General features: G+C 38.1%; 1 protein-coding gene across 3 annotated transcripts in view; it reads left to right on the plus strand.

Moving 5' to 3' along the window:
* The first annotated feature begins 242 nt into the window (after positions 1-242).
* The window catches only part of KLHDC10 (kelch domain containing 10), a 62866-nt gene continuing 44447 nt past the window's right edge, over positions 243-18661 (plus strand). For all 3 annotated transcript variants that reach the window (XM_081537026.1, XM_081537024.1, XM_081537025.1), the window contains exon 1: positions 243-516. In XM_081537026.1, the coding sequence (XP_081393152.1) occupies positions 351-516 (166 nt within the window). In that variant the 5' untranslated portion in view covers positions 243-350. The remainder of the gene's footprint in view (positions 517-18661) is intronic.

The following is an 18661-nucleotide window of genomic DNA, read 5'->3' on the forward strand; positions in this document are numbered from 1 at the left end:
TTCGATTGGCCCGCCTGACCCCTCAGGAATCACCGCGCCGCGGGTTTGCTTAGCGCGGTGGATGCGAGTGATGAGTGGCTGCTTCTGCCTTTCTCTACCCCCCAACTTTTTTTTTTTTTAAAGCCATAGCTATGGTTACCACGTCTCTCCCCGCCTCCCTCCACCTACCAAGAAGACGACTGGCCATTGGCTATCTGTCACCGAGTTACTCAGTCATTGGTCGCTGGTGAGACCGGGCGCTCCCCCTTCCCCGGTCTCCCGGGTCTCTTGAGGAGCCCAGGAAGGAGGCTCCGCTAGTGCCGCCGGGCCACTGGCTGCCGCGATCAGGCTGCGGCAGTCGTTAGCCGGTCATGTCGGCCGCCCAGGGCTGGGACAGGAACCGCCGGAGGGTAGGAGGCGCAGCCGGCGGTGGCGGCGGAGGTAGCGGGGCAAGCGGGGGCAGTGGGGGCAACGGGGGTCGGGGGACTGGTCAGCTCAACCGCTTCGTGCAACTCTCCGGGCGGCCGCACCTGCCAGGTGAGTCGTGGGGCACGGTCCTGACAGCTCGCAGGCGGGGTGGGAAGGTGACTGCTCCCTTTTCTTTTCTCCCTGCCTTTCTTTTCCTTGGGAGGAGCAAAGGCAGGCCCCACGCACAGCAGAACGATGGGGGGCTTAGAGAAAAGGAAAGGTGTCTTTGAGGTCAGGGAGGGAACAGGAGCACGGCGGAAAAAAAAAGTATTTTTGATCTGTTGAAAGCTCTGTGCTGAAAGTTGTTGTGTTTTCTTTTCAAAGGAGAGGCCGTCGTCTCATTGACATTCCCAAATGTTTCGCTTACTCGGTTCCCAGTCTCGTCCTCTTCCGCAGTTTGATCTTATAAAAGAAAGACATTGGCGCCTAGCTGTGGGAAATTATTTTTAAGGAGAGAAAGAGGGAAGAGCATTACAAGGAGTGATTTTTGTAAAAACCACCTCGAGTGTGTAAGAGTTAGGCATTCTGAAACAAGAAAGGTGGAAGAAGGGGGTGGGTGGGAGGTGGGTAGGAAACAGAACCAAGAGAATTAGGGAAAACTGGTTGAATTATTAATATTTTGGAATATACATAGAATGGATAGCGTGTATGGATTTTAACGGGAAAAAATGAAGATCAAGAATATCGTTAGTGACAAAATTATGCTGTGTCTACCATATGAAATCCCATGGACAGAGGAGCCTGGCAGGCTACAGTCCAGGGGGTCGCGAAAGAGTCGGACCCTACTTAGCGACTAAACACACACACCCCATATGAAAACAGCTTGTTGAAAACTGGAAAATGTAGCCAGTGTAATTATTTAACGTTTTTGTCTAGATTTACTATCCCTGTGTTCCGATGCCTTGAAAGACAAATCAAATCGATGTGTGTGTGCAGCAAAATTTGAAGAGCTACATTTGTAGGTGAATATTCAGTATAGAGAATGAAGGTGTACTGCCCAGAATGTCAAATATTATGTTGGGCAAGCTTATTTTTACCACGAAGAGAACTATCAAGAATATGTGTTAATCATTCACCCTGTTTTTTGTGAATAAGATTGAAGTTGATTTTATCAATGATTTTATATTTGTTTAGCTGATGAGTTTTGAGAATGAGGGTGTTTGAAATGTGTTTACTACCATGCCTTGTACTAAATAGTAAAAAAATTATTTGATTAATTTGAAGAGAAAGGGAATTTTGCATATTCAGTGCGACACTTGCTTATGTTTGTGATAAGGTTATTGATTTATGCTAGAAATGCACATTAATCCGTTTATATGCACCATTAAAATTAACTGTGAAGCAGTTTTAGTCAAATATATGATACACCAGGAGTTGGGTTTGAGATGATCCTATTAGACTGGGTATTCTAAAATTGCTAAATATGTACTCTTTAACATAAAAAAGGAAAAAGAAATATTTTTTTACCCCAAAGTAATAGCAAAAACTTTCATTATTGTGTATTGACAGGTTAGAAGATAAATCTATTACCAAAGACTGTAACTAGTTTGTCCTCTATTACTGCAATGTTAAATCTTTGAGCTTTGATTAATTATACCACAGTCTTCATATTGGCATTCCCAGGCTCCCAAGAAACTGGTTGGTGCACTTCCTCACTGCCACCACTTGATGGCAGTGGAAGCCTTGGTTTCTGAAAAGGGGCTTCGGTGTAGCGCTATTTCTGCATTCTCTTTGCTTTCAAGACCAATAACACCCATTTGTCCAGAGGTAAAGATAAACGTGTTTAAACTGTGAAAATTCATGCAATGGGGCCATCAGCTCTTTTTTCTGCTTTCTTTCCCCCATGACTGGCATTTCATTCTTTCTTCCCCAAGTAGAAAGCCTGTCTTCTCTTGACTCTCAGAATTGGAAACATCTGATATTTCAATATATACTTTGAAATTCTTTCACACCAATTCTTTTTTCTTCTCTCCAAGCATTTCATTTTAAGCCTTACTTCTCCCCTTGATTGAAAGGTTTTATTTTGAGATATTCAACAAGATTTTAAGTGAAAGGGAGGGGTAGAAATATCTAGGGTTTTTTATGGCTGACCCTGGAGATTAAAAAATAATAATAATACATCTTTGTAGGTAACTTTCTCCCACCTTTGATTTCTAATCCCATTTAACATTTTTCCTCCTGCTGTACCAAGATTTTCAGGTACCGGGCACTGAGCAACCCTTCTTACTTTTTTGCATATCTACCCTCTATCCAGGGAGCTCTGGTGGCTCAGAGGTAAAGAATCTGCCTGCCAATGCAGGAGATGCGGGTTCAATCCCTGGGTTAGGAAGATCCCCTGGAGGAGGAAATAGCAACCCAATCCAGTGTTCTTGCCTGAAAAATGCCATGGACAAAGGAGCTTGGCGGGCTCCAATTCCATAGGGTCAAAGAATCGTACTCGACTGAGCATGCACACAGTACACCCTTCTCCAGCCACCAATGAAACAAAAACAGAACTATCTGGTCTTCGGGTGTTCTCTGTTTCACCAATAGCATCTTTATCCCTGCAGTTATGCAAGCCTGAAACTTGGGCGTCTTCCTTAACGGTTTCCTCTTCCTTGCATTTCTGGTGCAATCAATCACCAAGTCCTATTTATTTTATTTGTGCCAGTCGATGCAGCCATCATCCCTGCCTTAGGTCTCCTACACTAGCTTTCTAAGCAGTCTTCCTACTTATACTCTTGCCCTCCAGTTTGTACAGCACACTTATCTTTTGCAAGCACAAGTATGTTTTCATCTCAGCTTACAACCCCTTACTAGCTTTTCATTGCGCTTAAGATAAGGCAAAAATCCTCAATGTGGCCTAAAAGCCACTGAGTGGTCTGACCCCTCTCTAGCTCTCCAGATAACCCTACATCATGTTGTCTTGTTCTTTGATCTTTTCCCACCTCTTTAGATCATGCTTCCTTCTGCCACAGGACTGTTGTACTTGCTATTCCGTCATCTAGCAACCCTCTTAATCCTCGTTCTGTTCTCTCTCTTTTTCAAGCTTCTCTCCCATTGGATCTCAGCTTGATCACACTGTTTTTCAGAGAAGTCATCTCTGACCTTTTATTTGTTCTCTCTATACACACTAGTAGCCCCATGTGGTTCCATTTGTATGTAATTCTTTGATATGCATGGTTTGCTACTCTTTACATATATTTACACACACATACATCAAATATATATGTGTATATACACGTATTCATATACAGACACACACATGTATTTTTAAATTCTAAATTAATACATTGGCATTATGTGTAAACAATTAAATTCTTGTGAATGTGATTGATTAGTGTGGTTCAGTTCCCTATTGCCCCATTGACTCTGGACAAATGGATACAATCAGCTTCTTGAACATAAAGATAGTGGACTAGACTTTGCATCCATGGTGGCAGCACAAATAATGTTTTGTGAAACCTTGTTTGAGCAGTTTCTCACCTTTTTTCTGTCTCCTAAAATACAGCAGTGATTATGCATTTGCCCCATAGGCCAAGAAGTTCATAGCTTCTTAGACCTGGGCTTCTCCCTACTCGTAATCTTCCCATATGCACAGCAAAGAACAGAGACAGTGCTCTCGCAGTCGTAGAGCTCAGGGGCATGGAGATCACGGGGACATGGAACCCACCTTATTATTGTGATTTAAGTGTGTGAATTTGAGTGAATGCCATGTGTTACCTAGGGAAACAGTTAAACAATGTTGCTAATATGGGGACTGGAAAACTGACAAAGAAAAAGGAGGAAAAATATAACAATTGGTAAAGCTGGGTAAAAATAATACTGAAAATATTAACTGAGAATTTTTCTTGTGATATATGTTTATGATATAAGGGATAAATGGCAAAAGGCAAATTTTCCGTCTTCCTTTGACCAGTAATTGGCTTCTTTCCCTTGAAGCAACTGATTTTGTGTGTATCTTTTCCAGAAAAGTGTGTTTGTGTGTTGGAGGGGAGAAAAATAGTAGCATTTCTTTGTTTGGATGGGCATCTAAAACGTTTACAGTCTTACTAATACAAAGGATGATACAGTTAATATTTTTGTATGTATATAATTTTGCACATTAGTGAGTCTGTCTTTAGAATAAATTCCTGGAAGTACAATTGCTGGGTCAAAGGATATGTGCTATTTAAATTCTGATGGATATTGTCAGTTGCCTTTCATAGAGGTTGTGCCAGATTGTGTTTATTGGTGTTGGAGTTCTGGCTTCCCATAGCTTTGGTAACAGAGCGGCTTATTAAACTTTTTTTATGTTGCCAATTTAAAAGGTATATTTTTCTTCATCTTTTCAATAGATATAAAAACCATACAGCCATATTTGTTTCCTTTATTTATAACATCTGCTTGTATTTCCTATTCACCTGGTTATATTTTTTATTTCTCTGTTGGAATGTTTAATATTGTTTGTAGGAGCTCTGTTTTACAGAAATTAGTTCTTTGTCTCAGTTATATGTTGCAGATACTTGTCACAGTTTCATTTAGCTTTTGACTTTGTTAACAATATATTTTTTCAGCAGAAATTAAAATATTTGTGTAGTTTAATTATTAATCTTTTTTTGATTTTAGGTTTTTTTGATCATAAGAAAGGCCTTTCCTATTTCAATATTACTGATATTTCTAATTAAAATTAAAATTCTTGTGTTTTTGTTCTTGGTAATTTTATAATTTATTTTTAAGTTAAATGCACTTATTGATACAAAATTTGGTTAGGTAAAGTATTTAGGTAGGATTTAACTTCACTTTTCTTCTAGGTGGCTACCCAGTTATCCCAGTATTGAAATATTATCTATAGGTGTGCTTAGTTTCTATATATAATTTGGTATTTTTACTAGACTTTTATTCTGTTCATTGATCAGATTACCTACTTATACCTAATAACATCATTCTTTGATTATAATCCTCTTTCATTCTACTTCTTGGAGTTTTCCTGGATACTCTTTGTTCTGTAAAACTTAGAATTAGTTTATCAAGCTCCCTCCCCCCATCTTTTGGTATTTTTATTGATACTGCATTATATTTGAAGACTGATTTAGAGATCATTGACTTCTTGAGGTTCAGTCTCCTGTTCAGGAAGAGGGTGTGCATTCATTTCTTGTTTTTCAAACTTTTTTTTGTATCCCTCGACAACAACTTAAATTTTTTTCATGTAGACCTTTTACATTTCTTTTATATGTATTCCTGGTATTTTACCTTTTTTTGTTACTATTGTAAATGGGGCTTCTATTGCTGTTATATCTTTTATCTTGCTCTTTGAACATGGTAATGCTATTAATTTCTGAGTATTAATTTTGTACTTGGCCACCTTTGAATCCCAGTACTATCTGTTATGGTTTCCCAGTTGTTTTTCTAAGGTTTTGCAGTTAAATAATATCACTGGGCTTCCCAGGTGGCTCAGTGGTAAAGAATCCACCTGGTCCAGAAGGATGGGATGGGGAGGGAGGTGGGTGGGGGGTTCAGGAGGGGGAACACATGTAAGCCCATGGCTGATTCATGTCAATGTATGGCAAAAACTATTGCAATGTTGTGAAGTGATTGGCCCCCAACTAAAATAAATAAATTTATAAAAAAAAAAAAAAAAAAAAAGAATCCACCTGGGTTCCCAGGTGGCTCAGTGGTAAAGAATCTACCTGCCAATGCAGGAGACTCAGGAGGCCTGGGTTAGATCCCTAGGTTGGGAAGATCCCTGGGAAGAGGAAATGGCAACCCACTCCAGTATTCTTGCCTGGAAAATTCCATGGGCAGAGGAACTTGGCAGGCTACCGTCCATGGGGTCACACAGAGTCAGACATGACTGAGTGACTGCACACAATATCGTTAGCAAATAAAGATAACTTTATCTTCTCTTTTCCAGTTTTTATACTTATTTCTTTCTTTTGGCAAATCAATTTGGTTAGTACTTTCCAAAAATATTAAACAGTAAAACAGTAGTGGATTTTTGTCTTATTCCTGACTTAAATGCAAGTTTTTTAGTGCTTTCCTATTAATATTAGGCCTGACTTTAGGTTAAAGTGTACACACTATGTTAAAGTAGTCAGCTCTTACCATTTTATAAAGATTTTTTAAAATATGGAAGTTAAAATTTCAGCCTCTGTGGGAATTATGTGATTTTTCTCTGTTGTTTACTATTGTGGTGAGTTGTACTAATAGATTTACTGTTACTGGATCATCCTTGCTTTCCTAAATCAATTCACTTTGTTACTGTGTATTATTTTATATGTGCTATTGGATTCTATTTACTAAACTTTATTTAGAAATTTTGTATCACTCCTCTTAAGCTAAATTGCTTTGTAGCTTTCTTTATTTTTTTTTAAATGTTGACACTGAAGTACATTTTATTAAAGTAGCTTTCTTTTATGTATTTTTTTTGTTGTTGGATTATGCCACTTTCATAAAAATAATTTCAAACTTTTATTTTTCTATGCTTTTTTCCCCTCTCTGGTTAAATGGCATTCGAGTTAAATATTTGGTTGAATTGCCTGTGAGATTACTTAGACCTTGAGTATTTTGGGAGGAGACTAGCTCTTTGACAATTATCTCTTTACTTCTATGATAATTTGACTGCTTATCGTTTATATCTTTGTGAGGAAGCTTTGCCAATTTGTATTATCCTACAAAATAATCTGATCCACCTACGCTTTAAAAATTATTTGTGTTACATGAGCAAGGTACTCTTTTATGATTAAAAAAACATTTCCTGTGTCTGTGACTACACTGTCACTATGTGAGGCCTTGCCTTTTTGTTGTTGTTGTTTACAACCAGGTCTTGGATTTTTTAAAAAATTCGTTCTATTATTTCCTCTTTTCTTATTTATATTTTTCTTTCACTGTTTTAAATCCTTCCTTTAGCTTTTGTTAGGTTTATTTTGTGGCTGTCTTCTTATGTGGAATCCTTAATGTTCTTTTCATTCTTGTGTTTGTGTATGCTTGTGTGTGCTTAGTCATATCTGACTCTTTGTGACCCCATAGACTGTAGCCCGCCAGGATTCTCTGTCCACAGAGAATCCAGGACTTTCCAGGCAAGAATACTAGAGTGGGTTGCCATTTCCTTCTCCAGGGAAATCTCCCCGACCCAGGGATTGAACCTGCATCTCCTGCATTGGCAGGTTGATTCTTTACCACTGAACCACCTGGGTGTTAAATTTTGAGTTTTCTTCTGAACAGTACTTGAGTTGTGTCTTGTAAGTTACAGGTTTCTTGTATTTATTTTCTGAATATTTTTGTAGTTCAAGTTTTGATTTATTTTCTTTAGCACAAGAGTAGTTAGTCCTTTTAAACTTTAACATATCCATTTATATGGCTTTAGTAGCGTTATTGAGATTTAATTCACATACTGTACAGTTCACTATTTAAAGTGTACAATTCAATGATTTTTAGTATATTCAGACTTGTGGAATTATTACCACAGTCAATTTTAGCACGTTTTCATCCCCTCAAGAAGAAGCTCTATGTCCATTAAGTTGTCCCTCCCTTATCTTCCTGCTCTTCTTCTCCCCCACCCACTACCCTAGCTCTAAGTAACCATAATCTACTTTCTTTCTCTCTATATTTCCTTGTTATGGACTTCCTCCTATGAGTGGAATCATAGTCTTTTTGACTTCCATCTTTCACTTTCCATACTGTTTTAAGTTTATTAATTTGATGCAGATATCAGTACTTCATTCATTTTTCTGGCTAAATAATATTCCATTGTATGGATAGACCACATTTTGTTTATCCATTAATGGACATATAGATTGTTTTTCGCTTTTCGGCTGTTGTAAATAAACATTTGTGTATAGATCTCTGTGTGGACATATGTTTTTGTTTCTCTTAGGTACATGCGTAAGTAGGATTTCCCTGGTGGTGCAGTGGTAAAGAACCTGCCTGCCAATACAGGAGACGTGAGATGAGGGTTTGATCCCTGTGTCAGGATAATCCCATGGAAAAGGAAATGTATCCTTGCCTGGGAAATCCCATGGACAGAGGAGCCTAGCAGGCTACAGTCTATGGGGTTGCAAAGAGCTGGACATGACTGAGCAACTTTACACACACACACACGTACGCACACACATATCTAGGTATAGAATTGTTGGGTCAGTTAGTAACTATGCTTGACATTTAATCATTTCAGAAACTGTTTTCCAAAGTGGGTAGAATTTTACATTCCTACCAACAGTGTAAGAGGGTTCCAGTTTTTCCACATCCTTGCCAACACTTGTTGTTATCTGACTTTGATTTCAGTCACCCTAGTGGGTATGAAGTGGCATCTCATTGTACTTTTTGACTTGCATTTCCCTCATGATAAATGATGTCAAGCATCTTTCCTTGTTTTTCCCTTTTCTTTCCTCTTTCTTTCTAGTTTTTTTTCTTTAAGGTATGATTGACATTGTTCATCTTTTCATGTGCTTGTTGGCTAATTGTATGTCTTCTTTGGAGAAATGTCTATTAGATCCTTTGCTCAATTTTTAGTTGAATTATTTGTCTTTATTGTTGAATGGTAAGAACTCTTTATACATTTTAGCTCTCCCTACATTTTGTATTTTATGTATTTCAAGTCCTTTGTCAGATATATGATTTGCAAATATTTTTCCTCTGTGGTTGTCTTATCAGTTTCTTAATTGTGCTTTTTGGAGCATAAAAGTTTTAAATTTTGGTGAAGACTGGTTTATCTTACTGTTGTTGTTTTATTTTTGCTTTTGCTTTTGTCATATCTAAGAATCTTTTAACAAATCCAAGGTCATAAAGACCTGTGTTTTTTCTAAGAATTTTATAGTTTTGCTCTAACATTTATGCATGTGGTAAAGGTTATCTTAATTGACTGTCCCGTTGAAAAGACTGTGCTTTCCCTCATTGAATAGTCTTGGCATTCTTGTTGAAAACTGGTCAACCTTAAACATGTATAGGCTTATATATGGACTTTTAATTCTGTTCCATTAATCTATATGTCTGTCCATGTGCCAGTGCCATAGTGCCTCAATTACTGTTTCTTTGGACCTAGTTTTGAAATTAGAAAGTGTGAGTTCTCCTCCTTTATTCTTTTTCAGGTTTGTTTTGGCTATTTTGGGTCCCTGCAATTCTATATAAATTTAAGAATCAACTGGTCAATTTGTAGGAAGAACTCAGCTGGGGTTCTCATAGGAATTGCCATATGTACATCAGTTTGAAGATACCGCCGTCTTTTAATGTTGTCTTCTAATCCCTGAACATGGGATATTTTTCCATTTATTTGAATCTTCTTTAATTCTTTCAACAATGTTTTATGGTTTCCAGAGTTTGTTTATATTAATATCTTGCTTGCCTTTCTCAAGCAAGAAAGTGTTGTCCAGGTGCTTTACTATATTTTCAGCAGTGTTTGTACTCTTTAGTGTTAGTTACAATGAAGATTTCATTTCTGCATTGGTTTTATTTTTTTCCTTCCATTTCTTTTCTGTTCTCTGCCTGCTGATATTTTGTCTCTGTTATCTTGTCTTCTTCAAGTTAGAATTACTTGTCTTTTCTGCCCCTGAGGCAGCATTAATTTTGGTAAAGCTTATTGTCTTCCACTTCCTACCACCACTGTAAAAGGAATACAAGCTCTCATTGTAGCATTATTTATAAAAGTCAGTAAATGGAAACAGCATAAGTGTCCATCAACAGATTAGTAAATAAAGAAGATGTGGTGTATATATATACAATGTAATACTACTCAGTCATAAAAAAGAATGAGATTTGGCTATTTGCAGTGACATGGGTGGACTTGAAGGGCACTTTGCTAGGTGAAATAAGTCAGAGAAAGACAAATACTATATGATGTTACTTATACGTGGAATCTAAAAAACACAACAATCTAGTGAATAGAGCAAAAAAAAAGAAACAAGCTCACAGATATAGAGAACAAGCTAGTGGTTACCCATGGGGTGAAGGAGGGGGGAGGGGCAATACAGGGATAGGAGATTAAGAGGTACAAAATATTAGGTAGAAAATAAGCTGCAAGGATATATTATACAACCTATGGAATATAACAAATGTTTTATAATAACTAAATGAAATATAATCTTTAAAATTGTAGATCACTGTATTGTACATCTATAAAATATATAATACTGTATACCATTTTTTAAAAAAGGAATACAAACTCAGTATTAAAATTTGGAAAATATTGAAAAGTTGAAACAAGGAGAAAATCATCTATAGTAATTCCATTTGACACTTGTGTCAGCATTTTGATATTTTGCTTTTTTAGTTCTTTATCAGTGAATTGTGTTTTATTTAATATTGTATAAATCATTACATACTACTAGTGGCAACTTGGGATTCTCTTAAACCTGTTCTATATTTAAATGTTTTCTCTTATTTTACCAAGTAGACTCTGTTTCTCCTCAATTTATCATACGAATAACTGTTTAGATTTTTTTCTAGCTGATGTACTATTTTACTTCTTTTCTTCACAGCCAAGGTTTTGGAAGAAGAGACTCAATTGTTTAATTTCTTTTTTTCCTCTTCAGTCTATTGCACTTTTCACTTCTGCCTCCATTGTTCTACTCAAGTCTTCTTGCTAAGGTAATAACTTTTTAACTGCCAAATTCATTAGCTATCTCTTAGTCTTCATCCTACCCAGTTTCTCTAGATTTTGATTTCGACTAGCCCTTTTACTAAAGCCTGGGAATATATAACTAGACATAATCTGTATTACTAAAGAGCTCTTAGTTACCTTTTTTAGTGCTTGAATTTCTCATTAGTTTTTCTTTATCTGGTGCTTAATACTGATATCCAAGAATATATCTGTTTGTTTCCCTCCTCATTCTTATATTTTCCCCTGGGTGGTGTCATTAATATCCTGACAACATACCAATCTGTCTCTAGACCAGACCTCTTTCCTGGCCTGTTTGCCAATGGCTACTAGACAGTGCTACTCAAGGGAGTAACGAGTGCCTTAAATTCAGCTTGTCTGAAAACAATTTCATTACCTTTCCTGCCAAACCTGTTCTTGCTTCTATATTCCTTATTGTGACTAATTTAATGGCTACCTCATCAATGTAGTGAATCAAGCCAGAAATCTGAGAATCACATTAGATTCCTTTCTTTTGCTCACCCCTTTTACAGTTGGTCACAAAGTCTTGCCAATTTTTCCTCTTTACCCTAATTTTTCTGACCTTTTCTACAACTACAGCCTCACCACTTATGTCTTTCATTTTATATTTCAGCTATAGAACTATCTGCAGTTAGTTGCTTTAAATTCTTAGAAGAAGTTAGGTTGGGAGAGAGAGATTTTTTAAGTTGCAGTTTCCTGCAGTACCACACCGTGTCATGATTCTGCACATAACCATTTTTTTTCTTAGACTGCCATTTCCTAAATCTCTTCTAAGACCCACCCAAGTATACGTTACACAGCTTTTTTTCTGTTCTCTCTTTTAATACAAATAGATTATTTATGCTGGGTAGTTACTGTGTGTCTGCCTCTGTTCAGGGTGTTTTACAAATATTAATTCCTTTAATCCTCATAACTTTGTGAGGTAATTAACTTTCCCATCCCCTCATGTGATGAGGAACTGAGGCTTATAGAGAAGCTGCAGAACTTGCACAAAGTGTGTATAGCTCATAAACGTCAGAGTTAGGATTCAGACCATCTCTTAGACTTCAGGGTCCATGCTGTTGTGCCTCTTTGTGCCATCACCTTCTTTTGTGTATACAAAGGATCACAGTACTTATATTGAATTGCTTTGCAAGTATTTGTTTTCAAACTTATCTAACTGTGGGCTTTTTTTAAAAATTGGAAGACAGTTGCTTTGCAATATTGTATTAGCTTCTGCCTTACAGTGTGGATCAGCTGTAAGTTTGCATACATATATCTCCTTCCTCTTGAGCCTCCTTGCCACCCCCTCCTCAACCCACCCCTCTACATTGTCACAAAGCACCAGGGACTGAGCTCCCTGTATAACTGTGGGCTTCTTAAAGGGAAAAATAATGTCTTATTCTCTGTCACCTTCCACAGGACTAGAACACTGCCCCATTTATAGCAGATTTTTCATAAATATTTATTGAATGAATTAGTAATTCTCAATATCTGTAGTTACTCAGGCAGAAGAGTTGAGTTTAGGTTATTTTACATTACGTAAAGCTAAATAAACTTTTTTAACCTAGGAATTTAGCACATACAGTTTTTGTATGGCTTTTCCAAGTACAGTTTTATGTCTACTCTTAGCAGTGGTTGTTGTATCCTTCTGTCTGTTCCTTGATTCCACCCCTTCCTGCCTTTTCAGAATATTTACATTTTTATCACTTATCTGTCTTCAGACCCTTTCTGTTGATCAAGTCATCCCTTTAGCATTTGAGCTTGTTCAAGTTTTATCTTTCTGGTCTTCCCCTTTTCTTCAGAGCCAAGTTCGTGAAAATATTGACTAGAGTTAAGGTCTTCACTGCCACATCTCCCCCTCTTTTCATTGAAGTAGCTCTTGTTAAAGTCACAGGTGACTTATGTGTTGTCAAATCAAGTGATGTTTTTCAGTTTCCACCTTACCTGATCTCTCTTCATTTTGAAACATCCTTTTTCCTTTGCTTCCCTGGCATCAGCTCTGGTTTTCTTTTTGTGTCGGCCTCTCATACTAAGTCTTCTTTGTTGATCCTTCTTCTACCAGGCCTTTAAGGAATTGGAGTTCTCAAGTCTTGGTCCCATGCCTCTGCCCTTCTTTTTTCAAATTATTTTGGGTATTTTTTTCCAAAATCCATGGTTTTCATTTTTCAGTTATATATGAAGAAGTGATTCTGCTCTTGAGGGCCAAATACTTGCTTTCTTCATGTCTCCACTTACACGGCATTTACCCCTCAAGTTCAGCATGTCTAAAATGGAATTTGTGACGTTTCTGTATTCTAGGAGGGGGAACTATTGGACAGTTTTAAGCAGGGGAGTATGTGCTGTGATTCACATTTTTTTGTGTATGTGTGATTTACATTTTTTAAAGCTTCCTGTAATTGCCAAGTGGAGAATGAATTGTGGGAAATGGTAAAAGTGAATCATAAAGGCTGTTTAGAAAAATACTGCAATAGTCTCCTAAAAAGATGGTGGTGGCTTGGAGCAGGGTATAGTGGTATAAGTGGTGAGAATAATTAAGTATGAGATATATTTTGAAAATAGCATGAACAGGATTTATCGTGAGATATGAAGGAAAGAGAAGAATCAGGATGACTCCAAAGTTTTTGTCTTAAGCAACTGGATGGATGATGGTGTCATTAAATGTGATGGAGCAGACTGAGACAAGAAGGATTGTGGAAGTCAATCAAGAGTTCTCTTTTGGCTGTGTTAAGCTTGACATGCCTAATCGACATCTAAGTAGAGGATATAAGTTAGATAATCCCCATATATAAATCAAATCAAGGAAAACGTAGAGGCTCAGGGTATAAATTTCGGAATTATTAGCATGCAGGTGGTACTTACAGTCACTGTGGAAAATTCTAAAAGAGATAGGAATACAAGACCACCGTACCTGTCTTCTGAGAAACCTGTATGAGGTCAAGAAGCAACAGTTAGAACTGGACATGGAACAACGGACTTGTTGAAAATTGGAAATGGAGTACGTCAAGGCTGTATATTGTCACCCTGCTTAATTAACTTATTTGCAGAGTACATCATGCAAAATGCCAGGCTGGATGAAGCACAAGCTGGAATCAAGATTGCCAGGAGAAATATCAACAACCTCAGATATGCAAGTGATACCACTTCAGTGGCAGACAGTGAAGAGAAGCTAAAGAGTCTCTTGATGAAGGTGAAACAGGAGAATAAAAAAGCTGGCTTAAAACTCAACATTCAAAAAATTAAGATCATGGCATCTGGTCACATCACTTCATGGCAAATAGATGGGGAAAACAATGGAAACAGTGACAGCTTTCATTTACTTGGGCTCCAAAATCACTGGACAGTGACTGCAGCCTTGAAATTAAAGACGCTTGTTCCTTTGAAGAAAAGCTATGACAAACCTAGACAGTGCATTAAAAGGCAGAGACATCACTTTGCTAACAAAGATCTGTACACCCAAAGCTGTGGTTTTTCCAGTAGTCATATACAGATGTGAGAGCTGGACCATAAAAAAGGCTGAACACTAAAAAATTAGCTTTCGAATTATGGTGCTGGAGAAGACCCTTGAGAGTCCTTGGACAGCAGGGAGATCAAACCAGTCATTCCTAAAGGAAATCAGTCCTGAATATTCACTGGAAGGACTGATGCTGAAGCTGAAACTCCAACACTTTGGCCATGTGATGTGAAGAGCTGACTCATTAGAAAAGACCCTGATGCTGGAAAAGACTCAAGGCAGGCGGAGATGGGGGCAACAGAGGATGAGATGGTTGGATGGCATTACCTACTCAGTGGACATGAATTTGAGCAAATTTCGGGAGATAGTGAAGGATAGGGAACCCTGGCATGCTGCAGTCCATGAGTCGCAGGGAATCAGACATGAGTTAGCGACCAAACAACAGAGGGGTTTTAAGGTTCAGTTTGTATATTGTCCTTGAGCTATTTATAAGATCTTTTTTTTTAAAAAAAGACAGTCTTTAGTGTTTTTGAACACCCAGATCATTAGAATATTACCAGTATTTATACTGGGCAAACTTGTAGAACACATTAAAAAGTTATGCTCACTTACCTATGTAAATATGATTTCTTATTACTGAAGTCAACCTTACCTGCCTGTCAATTTTTTTAAATTATTTTTTTTTAACTGAAAAATACTTTATAAGCATGATAAAATAGTATACAAGGGAGACCAAATCTCTCTTATCCTTAGATCACTAATTCTCCAGTTTCTCCTCAGAAGTATCACATCTGTTAGTTTTTAGTGTATCTTTCCAGAATTAAAATTTGCGTATGTATACATATAGGTATGGAGTTTCCCTGATAGCTCAGTTGGTAAAGAATTCGCCTGCAATCAGGAGACCCTGGTTCCATTCCTGGGTCGGGATAATCCGCTGGGCAAGGGATAGGCTCCCCACTGTAGTATTCTTGGGCTTCCCTTGTAGCTCAGCTGGTAAAGAATCTGCCAGCAATGCAGGAGACCTGGGTTCGATCCCTGGGTTGGGAAGATCCCCTGGAGAAGGGAAAGGCTACCCGCTCCAGTATTCTGGCCTGGAGAATTCCATGGAGTATATAGTCCATGAGGTCGCAAAGAGTCGGACATGGCTGAGTGACTTTCACTTTCACTTCACATATAGATATGTTATCTTTATTTTTGAACAAATTAGAGTAAATACATAAAGAATACGTGGAGTACGTATTCTTTCTGCACTTTTTTATTTTTACTAAAAATGTATTGTAGGAATTGTTCTATATTAGCATATTTAGATTGATCTGATTCTTCCCCATGGTTGCAAGTATTGCATTGTATGGATGTATAGTAATTTACCAGCTACATAGTTTTTTAAAAAAAATTGTATTGGAGTATAGTTGATTTTCAATGTTGTGTTAGTTTCAAGTTATACAGCAAAGTGCCAGCCACACAATTGATAGATATTTACATTTTTTCTGGTCTTTCACTCTTTAAAAAGATTGTATAATGCATGGTGGTATATATTGCTGACTTGCCCTTCAATGTCTGTGTTTTTAAAGTTTTCTTCAAGTTATAGAATTTTAAAACTCACACTGATAGTTATCTCTTTACCTTACTAACTTTCCCATCCAGCTAGTCTTTAAGCCCTTGTGTTTTATCCACATATAGTAACTGTTATTAGTTAAGAATTTTTATAAACATTTACTCATAACATAATGAGGAGAAGGTACTGTTATTGTTCCCTTTTCATAGAGAAAGAAACTGAGGCCCAGAGGGTAACACCTTTTCTAAGGCCATATAATTCACAAGGGACAGAACCCTTATGATTTGGATACAGGCAATGTGGTTCCAATGTCCATGCTTTTAACTACTGTGCTGTCCTCATTTCTGTTGCCTGTCTTTCCTAGTAGTGCCATAATTCAGGCATTCATTGCCTCAAATTTGACTTTATTAAAACCGGTAAAGGCTCAGTGGTAAAGAATCTGCTTGCCAAGCAGGAGACGCAGGTTCAGTCTATGTGTTGAGAAGATCTCCTGGAGAAGGAAATGGCAACCCACTCCAGTATTCTTGCCTGGGAAATATCATGGACAGAGGAGCCTGGTAGGCTATAGTCTTTGGGGTCACTAAAGAGTTGGACACAACTTAGCAACTAAGAAAACAAATAGACAAAACAAATACAGGCATTCCCACTTTTCCAAGTTTACTTTACACCACTTTTAAGAAAGTCCTATGTTCGTGTCTGTTTTCACTAACTGAAAGAAATTGGAAGAGGATTGTCACTTTTATATTAAAGTAAAAAAATGGGTTCAGCATTTGTTTTGCAGTGAACTGGTACAGAGGCAGCACACACCCCAAGCAGCATGGGTGGCCCTGCCAAGCTCCTTCCATAGAAACTACACTCATCATCTCAGCATCAAACCACCATAGCTTTGCACTGTTTCTGTGAGCATCTGGGCTTTATCAGGATTTATTTTGTACATCAGTTAGCACAAAGGTAATTAAGGTAATTGCTTCTTCACGTAACACAATTTTGCTTAGGAAAGGTTTAGTTGGGAACACTCTACTTGACGGTAAGAGGGGAAACCTGTAATGTTTTTGTCACTCTCAGTCTTCCTTTCCTATTTCATTCTATATACTAAAACAAGATTAATCTCCCCAAAGCATAACTATGATTATTGCTTCCCAGATCAAAATCTTTAGGAGCTTCCTGCTGCATTTAGAATTCAGTTCAATCTCATGCTCTTCCTTTTTATATGTGCTATACTGTTAGTCAGTTTGCTTCAAGCTTTATCTAAGTTGTGATCATTGAGTTGTCTAAAGACTAGACAATGAAATTAGAAGTAATTAAGCCAAAAAAAAAAAAAAAGATGAGGTAAACAGTCATTGGAGTTGAATGGTGCTTTTTTAGAAAACTTGTTTCCCTTTTTACTCAGTGTCTCTTGCCGTATGGTTTCATCAGCAAACTATCAACTCAGTTAATTTGAATCAGATGTGTAATTGATCAAACCAAAGCTTAGCTGCAAACATCTTGGTGTCACATAAAATAAATTCCTTAAAACACGGAAGTACACAAACTTGATGCAGGAATGTGAATTTTCTAATGTGAATTGAAAAGGACAAAGCAGAAGCCCCAGCAAGATGGTAGGAAGGGTGAAACTGTGTTTAGAACCAAACCCCATACCCACCAGAGACTCTCAGAGGGCTCTAACATAACCTGGTACACACCAGGAAACTGCACAGAGAATGAGCCAGACCTGCCTGTGAGTGTTTGAGTGTCTCCTGTGGAGGTATGGGTCAGCAGTGGCATGCCACAGGGGCAGGGGCTCGGGGTGCAGCAGATCTGGATGTGGCATAAGCTCTCTTGGACGAGGTCACCATTAACCCCACCACAGAGCCGCCAGAACTTACACAGGACTGGGGAAACAGACTCTTGGAGGGCACAAACAAAACCTTGTGTGCACCAGGACCCAAGAGAAAGAAGTGACCCCACAAGAGACTGATCCAGACTTTCCTGTAAGTGTCCAGGAGTCTCCGGCGGAGGCGTGGATCTGTGGTGGCCTGCTGCAGGGTTGGAGGCCTGCTGCAGGGTTGAGTGCAGCAGTGCACGCATGGGACATTTTGAAGGAAGTTGTCATTATCTTCATCACCTCCACCATAGTTTGGTCTCAGGTCAAACAACAGTTAGGGAACACAGCCCTGCCCATCAACAGAAAATTGGATTAAACATTTACTGAGAATGGCCCCTCCCATCAGAACAAGACCCAGTTTCCCCCACAGTCAATCTCTCCCAACAGGAAGCTTCCATAAGCTTCTTATCCTTCTCCATCAGAGGGCAGACAGAATGAAAACCACAATCACAGAAAACTAATCAAACTGTTCACATGGACCACAGCCTTGTCTAACTCAATGAAACAATGAGCCATGCTGTGTAGTGCCACCCAAGACGGACGGGTCATGATGGAGAGTTCTGACAAAACGTGGTTCACTGGAGAAGGTAAGGGCAAACCACTTCAGTATTCATGCCTTGAGAACCCCATGAACAGTATGAAAAGGCAAAAAGATATGATACTGAAAGATGAACTCCCCAGGTTGGTAGGTGCCCAATATACTGGAGAAAAATGGAGAAATAACTCCAGAAAGAATGAAGAGATGGAGCTAAAGCAAAAACAATGCCCGGTTATGGATGTGACTAGTGATGG

Source organism: Giraffa tippelskirchi, chromosome 10 (assembly GCF_054371585.1).
Source record: "Giraffa tippelskirchi isolate mGirTip1 chromosome 10, T2T-mGirTip1v1.2.pri, whole genome shotgun sequence".
In the NCBI taxonomy this organism is placed as follows: domain Eukaryota; kingdom Metazoa; phylum Chordata; class Mammalia; order Artiodactyla; family Giraffidae; genus Giraffa; species Giraffa tippelskirchi.